Genomic DNA, 16,444 nt, shown 5'->3' with positions numbered 1-16,444 from the left:
AGTTCTGTTCCCGCACCAGTGTCCTGTTCGTGCCTGCTGATTCCGTCTGTCCTTTGTCTCCAAGCCGTGCCCGCCTGTCCAGTGTCTCCAAGCCGTGCCCGCCTGTCCAGTGTCTCCAAGCCGTGCCCGCCTGTCCAGTGTCTCCAAGCCGTGCCCGCCTGTCCAGTGTCTCCAAGCCGTGCCCGCCTGTCCAGTGTCTCCAAGCCGTGCCCGCCTGTCCAGTGTCTCCAAGCCGTGCCCGCCAGTCCTGTGTCTCCAAGTCGTGTCTACCTGTCTATACATCCCCTGGGTACCAGCTGCCGTGGTAATAGTTACCCGCGGGCTTGCCCCAAACACTCCCTGTATAGGGGGTGGTCCACCTGGTCAGCTCGCCCCCGGGAGGTTCGTTGCCACGGTCTAGCGGGTCCACCCCAGGAGTACCTTACAGAATAATCAGGCCATGGATCCCGCTGGTGCCCCGACCCCGACCCAAAAGGAACTTTTGTTCCTTCGTGAGAATCAGGCGAGGATCATGTCGTTCCTCAAATCAATGGAGTCCCGACTTTCTTCTTTGCAAACCTCCGATCCTGGGATTGCCTCCCAGATCTCCGGCTTGCAGCAAGAACTTGCCCAGCCGCGCGACACCCAGTAGATAACCGCTTACTAGCTCTACAGACGGCGGCCGCTGCTCCTGCGCCGGTGGCAGTTCCTCATTCCTCCCCCCGGTTGGCTAAACCCCCACGCTATAGCGGAGATCCCAAACTCTGTCGGGGGTTCATTAACCAGTGCCAGTTGCATTTCGAGTTGGCGCCCCTGCAGTATCCTTCCGACCGGGCCAAGGTGGCCTTTATGATATCCCATTTAGAGGGTGAGGCACTGGCTTGGGTAAATCCCTTGTGGGAGCGTGATGACCCGATACTCTCTCAGCTCGCGACCTTCTTGAAGACATTTTGTAAGGTCTTTCATGAGCCCGGCCGTCTGGTCTCCGCCACCGAGTCCTTATTTTGCCTTCGCCAGGGTACTCTCTCTGTGGGACAGTACGCCATCCAGTTCCGTACGTTGTCCTCTGAGCTTGGATGGAACAATGAGGCCCTAGTGGGGGCTTTTTGGCGCGGCTTGTCGGCTCGAATCAAAGACGAGTTGGCAGGCAGGGATACACCTACGTCTTTGGAGGATCTCATCTCGCTGGCAACGCGAATTGATCTGCGTTTCCGGGAGCGTTTCTGCGAGGCCGCCAGGGAGAGAAGGCCCACTCTTTTTTCTCCTCCGACACGTAGTCCTCCCCGCTCGCGGCCCCCCATCTCGGCGTCAGCCCCTGAGCCCATGCAAGTGGACCGATTCAGACCCGCGGAGCTACGCCGCCAGGAGAGATTCACTCATGGTCTTTGTCTCTATTGTGGCAGCGCCTCCCATCTCCTACGTTGCTGCCCTGTGAGGCCGGGAAACTCCTCCGCCTAGGACAGGTAAGAGAGGCCTCCCTAGGTGTCTTTGATACCTCTCTACCCTTGACCCTTCCTGTTTTGTTTATCCAGGGTTCCAAACGTTTTTCGGAGATAGCCTATATTGACTCAGGGGCTGCTGGAAATTTTATCCAACTCGAGGCGGTGAGGAGATTGCGGATACCTGTCAGGTCCTTGGAGGTTCCCCAGCAGTTAGCCTCAGTCGACGGCATTCCCTTGCGCGAGACCGTTACACTGGTCACTGAAGAGCTGGAATTACAGATCGGGGTCCTGCACCGTGAGAGAATAGCCTTCTTCGTGCTGCCGTCTCTGTCCCACACCTTGCTCCTGGGTCTTCCGTGGTTGAGGATGCATGAACCTGTCCTGGATTGGCAGTCCGGAGATATTCTTTGCTGGGGCCGCTTCTGCCAGACCAGATGTCTCCGTCCAGTACAACCCCTCAAGAGCTCGTCTCCTGTCTCGGGCCCTGCGGATCTGCCCTCGGCCTACTGGGCCTTTGCGGACGTCTTTGATAAGAAGGAGGCAGAGACTCTTCCACCGCACCGGCAATATGATTGCCCGATCGAGCTTGTCCCCGGGTCGACCCCGCCCCGGGGGCGAATCTATCCGTTGAGTCCACTCGAGTCCCAGGCCATGACTGAGTACGTACAGGAGAATTTGGCCAGAGGCTCCATCTGGAAGTCATCTTCTCCCGCTGGAGCTGGCTTCTTTTTTGTCAAGATGAAGGACGGGTCTCTCCGCCCCTGTATTGACTATCGAGGCCTTAACGAGATTACTATCAAGAACAGATATCCTCTACCTCTCATCCCTGAGTTGTTCGACCGGCTACGAGGGGCGCGAATCTTTTCTAAATTGGATCTCCGTGGAGCCTACAATCTCATCCGTATTCGCTCCGGAGATGAATGGAAGACCGCCTTCAACACCAGGGATGGACACTACGAGTATCTCGTCATGCCCTTCGGGTTGTGCAACGCTCCCGCAGTCTTTCAGGAATTTGTGAATGACATTTTCCGAGACCTTCTGTACTCCTGTGTGGTCGTGTATCTTGACGATATCCTTGTCTTCTCTCCCGATCTGTCCACCCACAGAAGAGATGTCCGCCGAGTACTGTTCCGATTGAGGGAGAATCGCCTGTACGCCAAATTGGAGAAATGCGCCTTTGAAAAGTCTTCCCTTCCATTTCTAGGCTATATCATCTCCGACTCTGGCTTGCGTATGGATCCGGAGAAGGTGTCTGCCGTGCTTAACTGGCCACGTCCCCAAGGGGTGAAAGCCATTCAGCGATTTCTCGGCTTCGCAAATTACTACCGGCAGTTCATCCCTCATTTTTCCTCGTTGGCTGGCTCTATCTCGTCTTTGATACGTAAAGGAGCCAACCCGCACGTCTGGACCCCTGAAGCAGAGGACGCCTTCCTGTCTCTGAAACAAGCATTTGCCACGGCACCCGTACTCCATCGTCCTGAGGTCAACAAGCCTTTCGTCCTCGAAGTGGATGCGTCTGCAACTGGAGCGGTTTTATCTCAAAAGTCTCCCTCTGGTAGGCTTGTTACGTGCGGTTTCTTTTCCAAGTCCTTCTCCACTCCAGAGCGGAATTATTCCATCGGAGACCGAGAACTGCTTGCCATCAAGTTAGCTCTAGAGGAGTGGAGGTACTTATTGGAGGGCGCCGTACATCCCTTCACAATCTTCACAGACCATAAAAATCTAGCTTACATTCGGTCTGCACAGAGACTCAACCCACGACAGGCCAGGTGGTCTCTGTTCTTCGGTCGATTCGATTTTGATCTGCATTTTCGTCCAGGTAATAAAAACCTCAAAGCTGACGCCTTGTCCAGGTCCTCTCTTTCCGCAGATGTCGAAGAGGAACCCGCGCATATCTTGGATCCATCCAGGCTCATCACGGTGGCACCGCTTTCTCTCCTTTCACCTCCACCTGGCAAGACTTTTGTGCCGGAGAAGGACCGAAGACGAATCCTACACTGGGGACATGCTTCCAAGCTGGCTGGCCATCTCGGGCTTAAAAAGACACTTGTCCTGGTGTCCCGCTACTACTGGTGGCCGACTCTTCCCCGGGATGTCCGGGATTTCGTCGCTTCCTGCCTTTCCTGTGCCAAGATCATGGTGCCTAGGCAGCTGCCTTCTGGTCTTCTACACCCGCTTCCAGTACCCTCGTCTCCTTGGCAACACATTGCCATGGACTTTAGTACGGATCTACCCCAGTCTGCCAACTGTACTGTCATCCTCGTGGTGGTAGATAGGTTCTCTAAGATGGCACATTTCATCCCTCTTCCCAGCTTGCCATCGGCACCAGCCTTGGCGAAGATTTTCGTTCAGCATGTCTTCCGCCTTCATGGACTGCCCCAACATATTGTTTCGGACAGAGGAGTCCAATTCACCTCTCATTTCTGGAGAGCCCTATGCAGATCGATGGATGTCACTCTTGACTTCTCCTCATCTTACCATCCACAGTCCAACGGTCAGGCAGAACGGACGAATCAGAGTTTGGTGAACTACCTCCGGCACTTTTCTAATGTCCACCAGAACGACTGGTCTGAATTACTCCCGTGGGCTGAGTTTGCCTATAATAACCACGTCAGTGAGTCTTCTGGCAAATCCCCTTTCTTTGTCGTCTACGGGCAACATCCTGGTGTACCTCTACCGGTTCCTCCTGCCTCGGGTGTACCGGCGGCTGATCTTCTGACCGGTGAATTCTCCAGGATCTGGCAGGAGACCAAGGCCGCTCTCGAGTTGGTTCGTAACAGGTTAAAGAGACACGCAGACAAGAGGCGCCTGGATGCCCCGCCATATCACCCAGGTGATAAAGTTTGGCTGGCCTCCAAGTTTATTCGCCTCAAGATCCCTTCCCATAAACTGGGTCCCCGCTATATTGGACCTTTTGAGGTCTTGTCCCGTATTAATGACGTCTCGTACAAACTACGGCTTCCCGCCTCTCTCCGCATCCCTAATGCTTTTCATGTGTCTCTTCTAAAGCCAGTCATCTTCAATCGTTTCCATTCCACGGCTCCTCACTCGCCTACGCCTGTCTCCGCAGACGATGTGTTTGAGGTTAAAGATATTTTGGCCATGAGGAGGCAAAAGGGAAGAACCTTTTTTTTGGTTGATTGGAAGGGCTTTGGCCCCGAGGAGAGGTCCTGGGAGCCCCAGGAGAACATCCAGGCTCCTCGAATCTTGGCTAATTTTTTTTCCGGGCTGCGGAGGGGGGCGCGTAAGGGGGGGGTACTGTCACGCGGCGGCTGCGGCGCACTCCTCCCATTGCTCCCTCCTGACCGCAGCTTACCCGCTCGCCGGTGGCCTCCTCGCCGCGGCGTCGGCTGCCTCGGGCTTCTCCGCGGTCCCTCCCGGTTCCTCTCCTCCGTCCGGCGATCGCGTCCGTCCGGTCTTCTGGACCGCGCTGGGTGCGCGCTCCCGCCCCTCCTCCTCGGCGGGCACGCTCACACTATGCCCGGGCACACGCGCGCCTCCTGTTCCCCCTGAGGACGCGCGCCTTCCTCTCCTGCACTGAGAGGTCACGACCCGGAAGGCCTCTGCTTCTTCTCCTATATCAGGCCGCCTCTTCCTGCTGGCGGTGCCTGATTATCACTGCGCTTCGTTAGTGATTCTGGCCCGTTCTCCATGTACGCCCCTGCGTCCTGTTCGCCTGTAGCTCATCTGCGTTTTCCACTGTCCTCTCTCCTAGGATCGGGAGGCCCGTGGTCGTGTCCCGTCCAGTTCTGTTCCCGCACCAGTGTCCTTCTGTTCGTGCCTGCTGTTCCCGCCTGTCCTGTGTCTCCAAGCCGTGCCCGCCTGTCCTGTGTCTCCAAGCCGTGCCCGCCTGTCCTGTGTCTCCAAGCCGTGCCCGCCTGTCTGCCTGTCTATACATCCCCTGGGTAACAACTGCCATGGTAATAGTTACCCGCGGGCTTGCCCCAAACACTCCCTGTATAGGCGGTGGTCCACCTGGTCAGCTCGCCCCCGGGAGGTTCGTTGCCACGGTCTAGCGGGTCCACCCCAGGAGTACCTCACAGCTGTCTCTAAAGGCCCCTTTCCATTTAGTGATGCACCAGCGATCCCGACCCAATACGACCCGGTCAGGATCGCTGGTGCTCGCTAAATGGTCGCTAGTGAGCTGCCAAACAGGCAGATCTCACAGCAACGTAGCGACGCAGCAGCGTAGCCGGTCGGAGGTAAGTATCACACATAGCGATATCGCTAGCAATATCGCTGCTGCGTCACAAAATCAGTCACGCTTTAGCGATATTGCTAGCGATATCGCTATGTGTAAAGCCCACTTAAGCCTTCAACTTCCGGAGCCGCCCTGCATAACTTAGGTAACACCCAGTTTGTTTCAACAAACAGAAGTTTAGTGGCCAATTCAAGTTCATCAGATTGCAACACGCAGTATTGGGCACAACACTTCTTATTGTTTCATTAATACAACACATTTTCAGCATTACTACATGTTTATCCTGCACTACCCCTACATGTACTGGCTCTGTCAGCTCAGGGATTTCCTGTCAAGTTCCGCAGTACACCCAGCATCCATTACCTTCCCTTCATGAGGTTCCACATTTATCTCCCCCTGTACGCCAGAGAATAAGGCACTCTTCTTAGTGCCTTGAGCTCCGGATGTTACAGGAATGTCCGCAAGGGATTCCAGTAAGGCCTCCCACGGCCCTGAACAATAGGTTCTGGCTTTGAACTTGATCTTGGGTAACAAACTTCCCTATCTGATTATCAGTCAGGAAGCAGTTCCTTTTCACTACCACTAGCCAGGTCCCACTGTGAGTTAGTTCCAAACATTAACCATATCTTATCTTATGTCTTCACCTAACTACAGTCACTATCTTATGTCCTAAATTCTAATATAAATCTTACCTTATGCTGTACACTACCAGCACTAAACATATTATCATATCACAGTTTATATACTAAAACCACAGAACATGGTTCACATTTCACAATATATGTATAAACCGCATGACACTTTTTACATGACGCGATTGTTGTCTTCATGGAGTAGGTATGCAACAGCATAGTACACCACGCATACGGTCAGACAGCTATGCTGTAGCGGCAATGCCATCTAGATATCCTGGCATGGTGATAATTCTGTCCTTGCTCTCTTTTGTATTCCTCAATTGCATCCCAGCAATAAAAATAGGTCCAGTCAATAAGTATAAATTAATGCGATGTTTGTAACCAGTACCAATGTAAACTGGCAGGATTCAGGATGATTATTAATTACTACATTATGTCTTATGTGCTTATTGACAGATCCAATTCAGAGGTATAAATATATTTAAAGTTTTGCCATTCTATAGCAAATAAAACTTGGACTGCGTTAAGTTACAGTGAAACCCTCAAAAAGTGAATAAAACAAAGGATGTTGAATAAGATATTGAATTTCCAAAGACATGCTATACAGTACGTTATTTCAATACCCTTCATTTGTACATAATGTTCTTACTTGTGAAACTGGTCTGTGATTTTGTAATCCTGAATGAGACGAGTAGATGGGCGGCTTGTTGCTAAAATCTCATCAGTAATCCTAAAACAGAAAGAAATAGGATACACGTGTGTGCATATATACAGACACATATTGAACACACTGCATTTGGTGACATATATCTTGTACTAAGTTACAGTCAAGACTTTTATAATTTCACTTAAAGTGAACCTGTCAGCAGTATTAGGCCGTCGTCACACTAGAGAGAAATACGGACGAGTGCTATGCAAAAAAAAAAAAAAAAAAAAAAAAATCGCATAGCACTCGGACTAATGTTAATATATGGCCAGCTCCCATCATCTGTTTTTTTTCTCGCCCGTATTATACGTGCAAGAGAAATAGCACCATGCTGCAATTTGCACCGTATTACGTCCGAGACTCGCCAACGCAAGTCTAAGGGTGCGAGAAAAAAACGCATTACACACGGACCATGTGTGTGACTTGCGAGAAATACGCACCGGTGTCCTTTAAAAAAGCCAGCAATTCAGTGCATTATACTGTAAAATCACACTGACAGGTTAAAATAGAATAGATAGAATTCATGTATACACAAAGTATAAGTATATATATATATATATATATATATATATATATATATACATATACAGTGCTGTGCAAATTAATTGGGACAAGGCATTTTTTTTTTTTTTAAGTAAAATCGTAAGTTGGTTACCAGTCAGTGATTCAAACCAGTTTTAACTGCTTTGAACAGGTGTGAGTGCCTGTTCAAAGCAGTTAAAACTGGTTTGAATAACTGACTGGTAACCAACTTACGATTTTACTTAAAAAAAATGCTTTGTCCCAATTAATTTGCACAGCAATATATATATATATATATATATATATATATATATATATATATATATATATATATAGTGCTGTGCAAATTAATTATATGTAATTGTCACACATATATTTATATTTCATAGAGATATAGGTAGCAGAATAGGTGATAATTGAATTATCTGCTTCTGTAAAATCATTACAGAATCTGACAGGATATGAGACATGGTTTACAAACAGTAAACCATTGCATATCCGTTAGATTTTTATATGTCCCTCACTAATAATGTTAGTAGTGTGTATGTGTAATATTTTGGAGCTGTAGGTGTTAAATTAAAGAATTAATTCACGGAAAAATTGGCGTGGGCTCCCTCACAATTTTCTCTGCCAGAGAGGGAAAGCCAGTTACTGGGGGCAGATATTAATAGCCTACAGAGGGACCATGGTTATTGGCCCCCCTGGCTAAAAACATCTGCTCCCAGCCACCCCAGAAAAGGCGCATCTGTACGCACACACACTAATAACATTATTAGTGAGGGACATATATAAATCTAATGTATATGCAATGGTTTACTGCATGTAAACCATGTCTCAAATCCTGTCTGGTTCTGAAATGATTTTACAGAAGATGACAATTGAATTATTGGCTATTCTGCTATCTCGCTCTGTATGAAATATAAAGATATATAAATAGGTGTCTCACTGACACACATATACTGTATGTGTGTATATATATATATATATATATATATATATATATATATATATATTCAAACAATGTAAAAAACATATAGCCAGCTCACCATAAAGGAGTTCCACTTAATGCAATAGTCGGTGTTCACCTTATATTCTGCACGGATCCAGGCAGGGAGTATGCCCCAACAAATAGGAATATAAGAGGATTGGGATCCAGCAAAAAGATGAAAGTTCACCAGAAATATAAAATCTTCTTCTTTATTTATCCATTACATCATATAAAAAATATGAGGAACTCCAAACAATTGGTAACATTCCAGCAAGGGACTACATGTTTCAGCACTATGTGCCTTCTTCACGGTCCTATTTGAACTGAGCTCCAACACTGGCAATATATCCTCCTTTGTGAAACATATTCAAATGACCCTTAATTAAAAGCAGTGAAACAAACCAGTTAAAAACACCTGAGTAAATGGTTGAAACTCAGTTCAAAAATGTTGCTAGAAAAATACATATATTGAACATGTTTTATACATAGACCAATGGTATAACATTAAGTAATAAATCAACAGTGATATGTAATAACTGCCGCAAAAATAAAATTTTTTTTTATATATAAACATATATGAAAAAATTCATCCTGTAGTAGGCGCGATCTAAGTATCAGAGACAATCACAAATATGACTCTCAAAGGAATAATATATTGGAGTAGGTTTAAGATAGAGATATAATCTTTAGAAACTAATGTAAGCACAAACATTTTTTTTTTTTTTTTTTCTTTCCTTCCTTCTGATGTATGCCCACTTAATATTGTGTAATAAGATCCATTCTACTGTTCAATCCGTCAGGAACTCTAGTCTCTAATAAAAAGATCCACCTACTTTCTCTAGAGAGGATTTTACTTTTATAATCACCACCCCTACGTGGTTTTGTAACAACCTCTATTCCCCTAAAGGAAAAGCTTTTTAGGCTGTGTGCACACGCTGCGGATTCCGCTGCGTTTCCGCAGCGGTTTTGGCCGCTGCGGACACGCAGCAGTTTTAGCTGCGGTGTACAGTACCATTCATTTGAATGGGAAAAAAAAAACGCTGTGCCGACGCTGCGGAAAAAAACGCACGGATTTGCTGCGGTTTTGAATCCGCAGAAAGAATTGCATGTCTCCACCATTGTGGAGATAGTGAATCCGCAGGACCAAACCACAGGCAAAACCGCAGATAAAAAATAGAATGGGGGAATGATTTTCTGTGGCTTTCATGTGATGTTATTGGATTATATCCATCAATTCCACATTCTGTTGCATTGGAGAGCCTCAGATATTACCTATCTAAATACAGTGAGTATACATTTGAAATTCAACATTTTTTATTGCTTGCAACTAATTTTTTGCTCACTCATAATTATTTTATTTTTGATGAGAAATATAATTTGCAGATACAGGGAGTGAGCATGGGGGCCAAATTCTCACCGTCTTTAGCAAATTTAACTATGTCAGTATGGGAGGAGAGGTACATTTTTCATTTTAACAATCCATTTAGACATAACATTTTTTGGTTGGGACGCTTCATTGATGATTTGGTTTTTGTGTGGAGGGGGAACAAGGATTTAGCATCTTCCTTTTTTTCATATTTAAATAACAATAGCTTCAATCTCAAATTTACATGTCACATGAATGAGCTGTCAATTAATTTTCTTGATTTGACCTTGAAAATAGATTCAAATCGGAAAAAAGTGTTGGTGGAACCTTATCGCAAATCTACAGCTGTGAATAGTATATTGATGGCAAATTCATGTCATGCCAACCATGTTATTAGGAATATACCCACAGGTGAACTGATTCGAACAAAAAGAAATAGTACAGAAAAAGAAACCTATATGAAAGAATCTGAATTTTTGGCAAAAAGATTAAAATCCAGGGGTTACCCAAACTGGTCTCTAAAAAGAGCGAGAGGCATAGTAGACAATTTAAATAGACAGGAATTGCTGGAATATAAAAATATCAAAGAACATAACAAAGATTTGGGTATAGTTTTCAGCACTAAATTTAGTCCACCGTATCAAGAAATAGTCTCTATTATTAAAAAAACATTTACCCATTTTAGAACAAAGTGGTGAATTGAAAGAAATATTAAAAAAATATTCAATTAAATATGTTGCGAGGAGAGCTCCTACAGGTTCCATGTTGACGGCAAAAAATTGAAACAAAATTGGATGAAAAGTGTAGGCTGTTATAGTTGTGGTGCCAAAATTTGTAAGTGTTGCAAATATATTGTTAAAACGAAAACATTTTCTTCTATAAAAAATGGAAAAAACTTTGAGATTTTTTCTTTTATTAATTGTAATACAGAAAATGTAATATATCTTATTGATTGCAATATTTGCGGACTTCAATATGTGGGTTGCACCACTAATTCATTGAAACAGCGTATGAGAAAACATTTGTCGGATGCAGTTAATTTGCCTATTGCAGGAGCCTCTGCGGTTTCCAAACACTTTGCCAATGTGCATAAAGGAGATCTAAAAAGCTTTTCCTTTAGGGGAATAGAGGTTGTTACAAAACCACGTAGGGGTGGTGATTATAAAAGTAAAATCCTCTCTAGAGAAAGTAGGTGGATCTTTTTATTAGAGACTAGAGTTCCTGACGGATTGAACAGTAGAATGGATCTTATTACACAATATTAAGTGGGCATACATCAGAAGGAAGGAAAGAAAAAAAAAAAAAAAATGTCTGTGCTTACATTAGTTTCTAAAGATTATATCTCTATCTTAAACCTACTCCAATATATTATTCCTTTGAGAGTCATATTTGTGATTGTCTCTGATACTTAGATCGCGCATACTACAGGATGTATTTTTTCATATATGTTTATATATAAAAAAAAAAATTATTTTTGCGGCAGTTATTCCATATCACTGTTGATTTATTACTTAATGTTATACCATTGGTCTATGTATAAAACATGTTCAATATATGTAATTTTCTAGTAACATTTTTGAACTGAGTTTCAACCATTTACTCAGGTGTTTTTAACTGGTTTGTTTCACTGCTTTTAATTAAGGGTCATTTGAATATGTTTCACAAAGGAGGATATATTGCCAGTGTTGGAGCTCAGTTCAAATAGGACCGTGAAGAAGGCACATAGTGCTGAAACATGTAGTCCCTTGCTGGAATGTTACCAATTGTTTGGAGTTCCTCATATTTTTTATATGATGTAATGGATAAATAAAGAAGATGATTTTATATTTCTGGTGAACTTTCATCTTTTTGCTGGATCCCAATCCTCTTATATTAGTATATATATATATATATATATATATATATATAGACTGTATATATGTTTTCATGAATATTTGAGCCCATGGATCCATTATATGTCTATTTTGCAAGCCGGCGAGAAAATCAGCCCGCATATCAGCCCGCATCATAGTTAGCAGCTCCGCCACCTTGTACGAGCACAGATTGTTTCCCCCCGCATGTAACACCAAAATGCTCGGCCCCCGAGCTCCTCTTGCGATCGAAACAACCTCCGGTAAAACTTGCGGCCACTGCAGGCCCCTAATGCCTCTCCACATGAAAGCCACGTCCCGAAATCCAAGGTGCCGTCCACCTGGGCGACACTCCACACGCTGCGCAGCCCAGAAAATGTAGGAATGTCCCAGCAACCATACAGTTGGCCTGACGGAATCTGCAGAGAAAGAAATCGTTAATATAACAAATCTGGACGAATGTAACGAGCAAAGCATGCTGATTTCCACCTCCCAATCCTGTGAACTTCAGCATCAGGAAGACTCTCCTTAGCCGCCTCCGTAGCTGCCCCAATGCGGAAAGAATGGGTGCCATACTCACCAGCTGGAACTCCTAACCCCTTCAAACATCTATTGAACACAGCATGAAATCAGTCTTTGATTTACGTATTCTCACACGCACCGACTCATCCAAGAAAACCACATCCGCAAACCGCAAACCACACCCCAAATCCAACTTCGAACGAGGAACCAATTCCCCAACCCTTAATGCCCCAAAAAATGCCAAGCCAAAAGCGGCAGACACAAGGGCTGCCTCAAATGCAGAATTGCACACTTTATCGGTAATACCTATGAGTTGGCTAAGAAGGGCAAGGGACACCGGACGCCTACACTCATTACTAGGCTGAACCCTCCTCCGACCCTTCATAGCCTGTCAGACAATTAAACATTTGGTAACATCGGACCAACCCAATAACTGAAAGTGGAAAGCAACGCCGGACAAGCGCTGCTGCGCTGACGTACCCGATAGACCCGTACTATGCAAATGACACACGTACTCCACCGTAACTTGCAATCTCGAGGACTCACACATCTGAACAGGCCTATGACCCGCCAACTGACACCATTCCATCCATGCCTTAGTCGACTGGGACACAGAGGAACGAACCAGGGACATCAACTGTTCCTGACCACGTCCCACAGAATCTGCGGGCAACTGAAAACTTCCCAAAGGGGATTGGGACCAGGATCCTTGGAAACCTGCAAGTCAGAAAAATCAGAATCGTTAAGCAGCAAAACATCGGGGCCTTGTACCAGTTGAGCCCGAAGCCAAATGTTGAATTTCAAACAGCGCAAAGCCAGTCTACGAAGAAGGCACAAGACCGGCGGAAACCTAGACGAGAAATGATTGAGGCAATGAGCCACCCCTGGATTAACCGTCCTCCAATGAATTTCCTGATTGCACAGCAGATCACCCCACAACTCAATCAAAACAACGATCGGAAAAATCGCACACATGGTCCTGTCATTACAAAAACCTGACCCAAAACTCCGGCCAATTCTCCTGACACAAGCGATTCCCAAATCCTGACGTAAAACCAGCGCCACCATCCCCAGACGTAAACAAATTCAAATCCTGTGCCGTCTGGCACGGTAGCATAAAGCAAGTGTGACCATTGAATGTGTGCAAAAAGGAAAGCCACACCTCCAAATCTGCCTCCATGGCCCTCGTAACCCGCACCCTGTGGTGTGGGCTGGAGACCCCTTTCGTAGCCAATGACAGCCGTCGTGAAAAAACCCTACCAACCGGCATTACTCTACTCGCAAATACTAACAACCCCAGCAGAGATTGCATCTGCAAGAGAGTAACCTTCCGAACTGACATGAAACCCTCAATCAACAAGACCAATTTCTGAACCTTGTCCCCCAGCAGTCGGTACTCCATTGCTACCGTATCAATTTCGATGCCTAAAAAAGACAAAGTGTGAACCGGACCAATGGTCTTCTCTTGTGACAAAGGCACACCAATTGTCCGCGCGATTGACGTAAATGTGGAAAGCAAATTACTACATAACTCAGAGTCGTTCGGGCCGACAAAAAGAAAATCATCCAGGTAGTGAGTGACGGACCTACTGCCCGATTCCCATCTCACTACCCACTCCAAAAAAGAACTAAAAAGTTCAAAATAGTAACACAAAATAGAACATCCCATGGGAAGACACATATCAAAATAAAACTCTCCTTCTGCCTGACAACCCAACAAATGAAAACAATCCGGATGAACCGGCAACAAACGAAACGCCGAATCGATATCAGACTTCGCCAACCAGGCTCCTTCCCCAGCGATCCTAATCAAAGCCACAGCCCTGTCGAAGGATGCATAAGATACCGACGCATCATCAGGGGAAATACCATCATTCACTGAAGACCCTCTTGGGTGAGACAAATGGTGAATCAATCGAAAGGAACCAGGGTCTTTTTTAGGCACCAATCCCAGAGGCGATACTCTAAAATCCTGAAAAGGCGGGGATACGAACGGACCGGCCATTCTACCCAGGGCTACCTCCTTCTGCACTTTTGCTACCAGAACATCCGGGTGTTCGTGAGCAGACTTCAAATTTGCCACAAAACCGGGGGACCTATGCAATTTAAACGGGATGAAAAAACCTTCCGAAAAACCAAAACGCAGCATACCTGCAGCCTCCTTGTTAGGATAACGGTCTAACCATGGTGCCATCGCGACTACGTTCACCGGCGTCTTTCCTCTCAGTTTGCTGTGGCTTGACAGGCAGCTTTCCCGCAGGGCGGGAACACTTAGACGCCGGGTGAGAACCTCCACACGCCGAACACTCATGTCGGAATTTGCAGAGGCCGTAAAACCGACAGTGTCCCTCATTAAACAACCAACAGGTACCGGGTCTCCGCACGACCACTGAACTGGAACCTGTTGATCCTTGTCCAGCAGCCGCTGACGGAAAGGGATACTGCTTCTGAGTCATCATAAGGCGCAACCAAACCTCAGTCACCTTCACCCCCCATCCGATTTCCGGGTGAAGGGCTAACCGCCTCCTGAAATCCTCATCGTACCTCCACCAAGCTGAACCCCCATGAGCCTTATATGAGTTGTAGATCATATCCTGGTAGATAAATAACTCAGAACAGCGGCTCGGGTGCTCCTGTCCCATAATGCAACCCAGTACGGCGAAAGCTTGCAACCAATTATTCATAGTTTTAGCCACCTTTGGACGCACTCTCTCTGAAAACCTCTCAACCGGCCTCCTTTCTTTGTCCACGGTGTGTTGGTCCACCGAAACCAACGACCAAATATCTATATAATCGTTACTCCAAATCTTCTTTTTAGTATCATCATCAATGTGCGACCCAAGTGCACTAACCCCACAAAACATGGTATCCTTATACACCCCCGCCAACGGGGCAACCCCCTTTTGACACTCCTTCGCCGTACTAGCTTTGGGGGGCAATTGCCCGATCAACACTTGCAACACAGATAACATAGCTGTAGTATCGACACTCGGAGAACCCAACAAGGAACACTCACCCGGATTCACCGTTGGAGGAGGGACTCCCATAGATGGAGGAACTCCGGCTCCCGGATGACCCACCGGAATGATGCCGCTGCGACTTGTAGCCTCGGGAGTTGTTCTCGCCTCGACCAGGCTGTAAGTCCTTGATCGGGCCTTCGACTCCCGGTGCTCGGAAGGAGGGCCACGGACTCGCTCGGGACTCACAGACGCGCTGGACACCTCTGACACTGAAGATGGAGAGCCACGTCTCGAGGATCGGGGACGGTGACGACCACTAGAGGAACCCCTGCGGCCTGAGTGCCTTGATCTTTTATGGCGACGCTGTGATGCGTGGTGCCCGTGACGGCGCGACTGTGGGGACGATGAGTAAAAGGAAGAGAAGGAGGAGGATCCCCGGCGTCTACGCCTGCCTCGCCTCCTCCTCGTGGGGGAACCGACCACTGCCGCATTAACTGACGCCTCCCAACTAACCCCAGCTACGGCTGAAGCGGGGGCCTGGCTCTGAACCCCAACCCCTTGCGTACCGCCGTGCTGCGGTGCCGCCGCAGGCACTATAGTACCCGGCGCAATCAATTCTGCAGGGGATGATGTGTGGACCGCCCCCGCAACAAGAGCCGGTGACAGACTGCCCCTCCCCTGGGCCCCCACCCCCAGCTGCTCAGTGCCCTGCTCCTCTGCTGAGCCGGAGGAGGTTGCACTATTCCTCCCTCCCATAATGGCACCGGATATCCCACTGCACGTAATCCCCCTCGCCGCCCGGCCCGGATCCCTCCCAACCACTCCCGCTCCGCTGAGTGTTTGATCGGGGCCCCTAGATTCCCTAACCCCCCGCGATTGCCTAACGCTGGACCGGCGCCCCCTATTCCCACGTGTCGGCGCAGCTGCGCGCTCAGCTTCTCCAGACCGGAAGTCTGGGGGCGGCGACTTCCGCCTAGCCGCGCGCCGCCGGGAAACTCGGGCCAGCGCCGGCGAGGCATCGCGCAGCCGAACAGGAGGGCGGGATCGCCGCACGGACCGCCTGCCTCCCACCTCCCCCACCGCCGCCGGCTGTTGTGACACCGCGGCAACAGCCAGACCAGACCGCGGTGAAACCGCTCCAGGACCGGGCACCACTGGAGAAGCTGCAGCCCGCGGGGACGCCAGGTGAGCATCGATCCCCGCGAGGAAACTCTGTAGCCACGACTCTCCCTCCTGCAGGACACGCAAGCGCAGGGCCTCCAAAAGAGGGTCT

At 47.6% G+C, this 16,444-nt stretch overlaps 1 protein-coding gene across 3 annotated transcripts in view; it reads right to left on the bottom strand.

The window, feature by feature from the left end:
- LOC141092930 (protein tyrosine phosphatase domain-containing protein 1-like) overlaps nt 1-16,444 on the bottom strand; it is a 124,502-nt gene that overhangs the window by 72,082 nt on the left and 35,976 nt on the right. The window contains exons 1-2 of one of the 3 annotated variants that reach the window (XR_012232958.1): nt 8,532-8,847; nt 6,907-6,987 (exon numbers count right to left, since the gene is read on the bottom strand). Coding sequence is in view for 1 of the 3 variants with exons in the window: in XM_073579293.1 (XP_073435394.1) it covers nt 6,907-6,987 (81 nt within the window). In the remaining 2 variants the exon portion in view is untranslated. Of the gene's footprint in view, nt 1-6,906; nt 6,988-8,531; nt 8,848-16,444 lie in introns of those variants that run through there. The other 2 variants (XR_012232959.1, XM_073579293.1) reach the window with 2 other exon arrangements.

Source organism: Dendrobates tinctorius, unplaced genomic scaffold (genome assembly GCF_039654945.1).
Source record: "Dendrobates tinctorius isolate UK_male_01 unplaced genomic scaffold, ASM3965494v1 ptg000062l, whole genome shotgun sequence".
In the NCBI taxonomy this organism is placed as follows: domain Eukaryota; kingdom Metazoa; phylum Chordata; class Amphibia; order Anura; family Dendrobatidae; genus Dendrobates; species Dendrobates tinctorius.
Note: the sequence above shows the minus strand (reverse complement) of the source record. Positions and strands in the feature narration are given on the sequence as shown.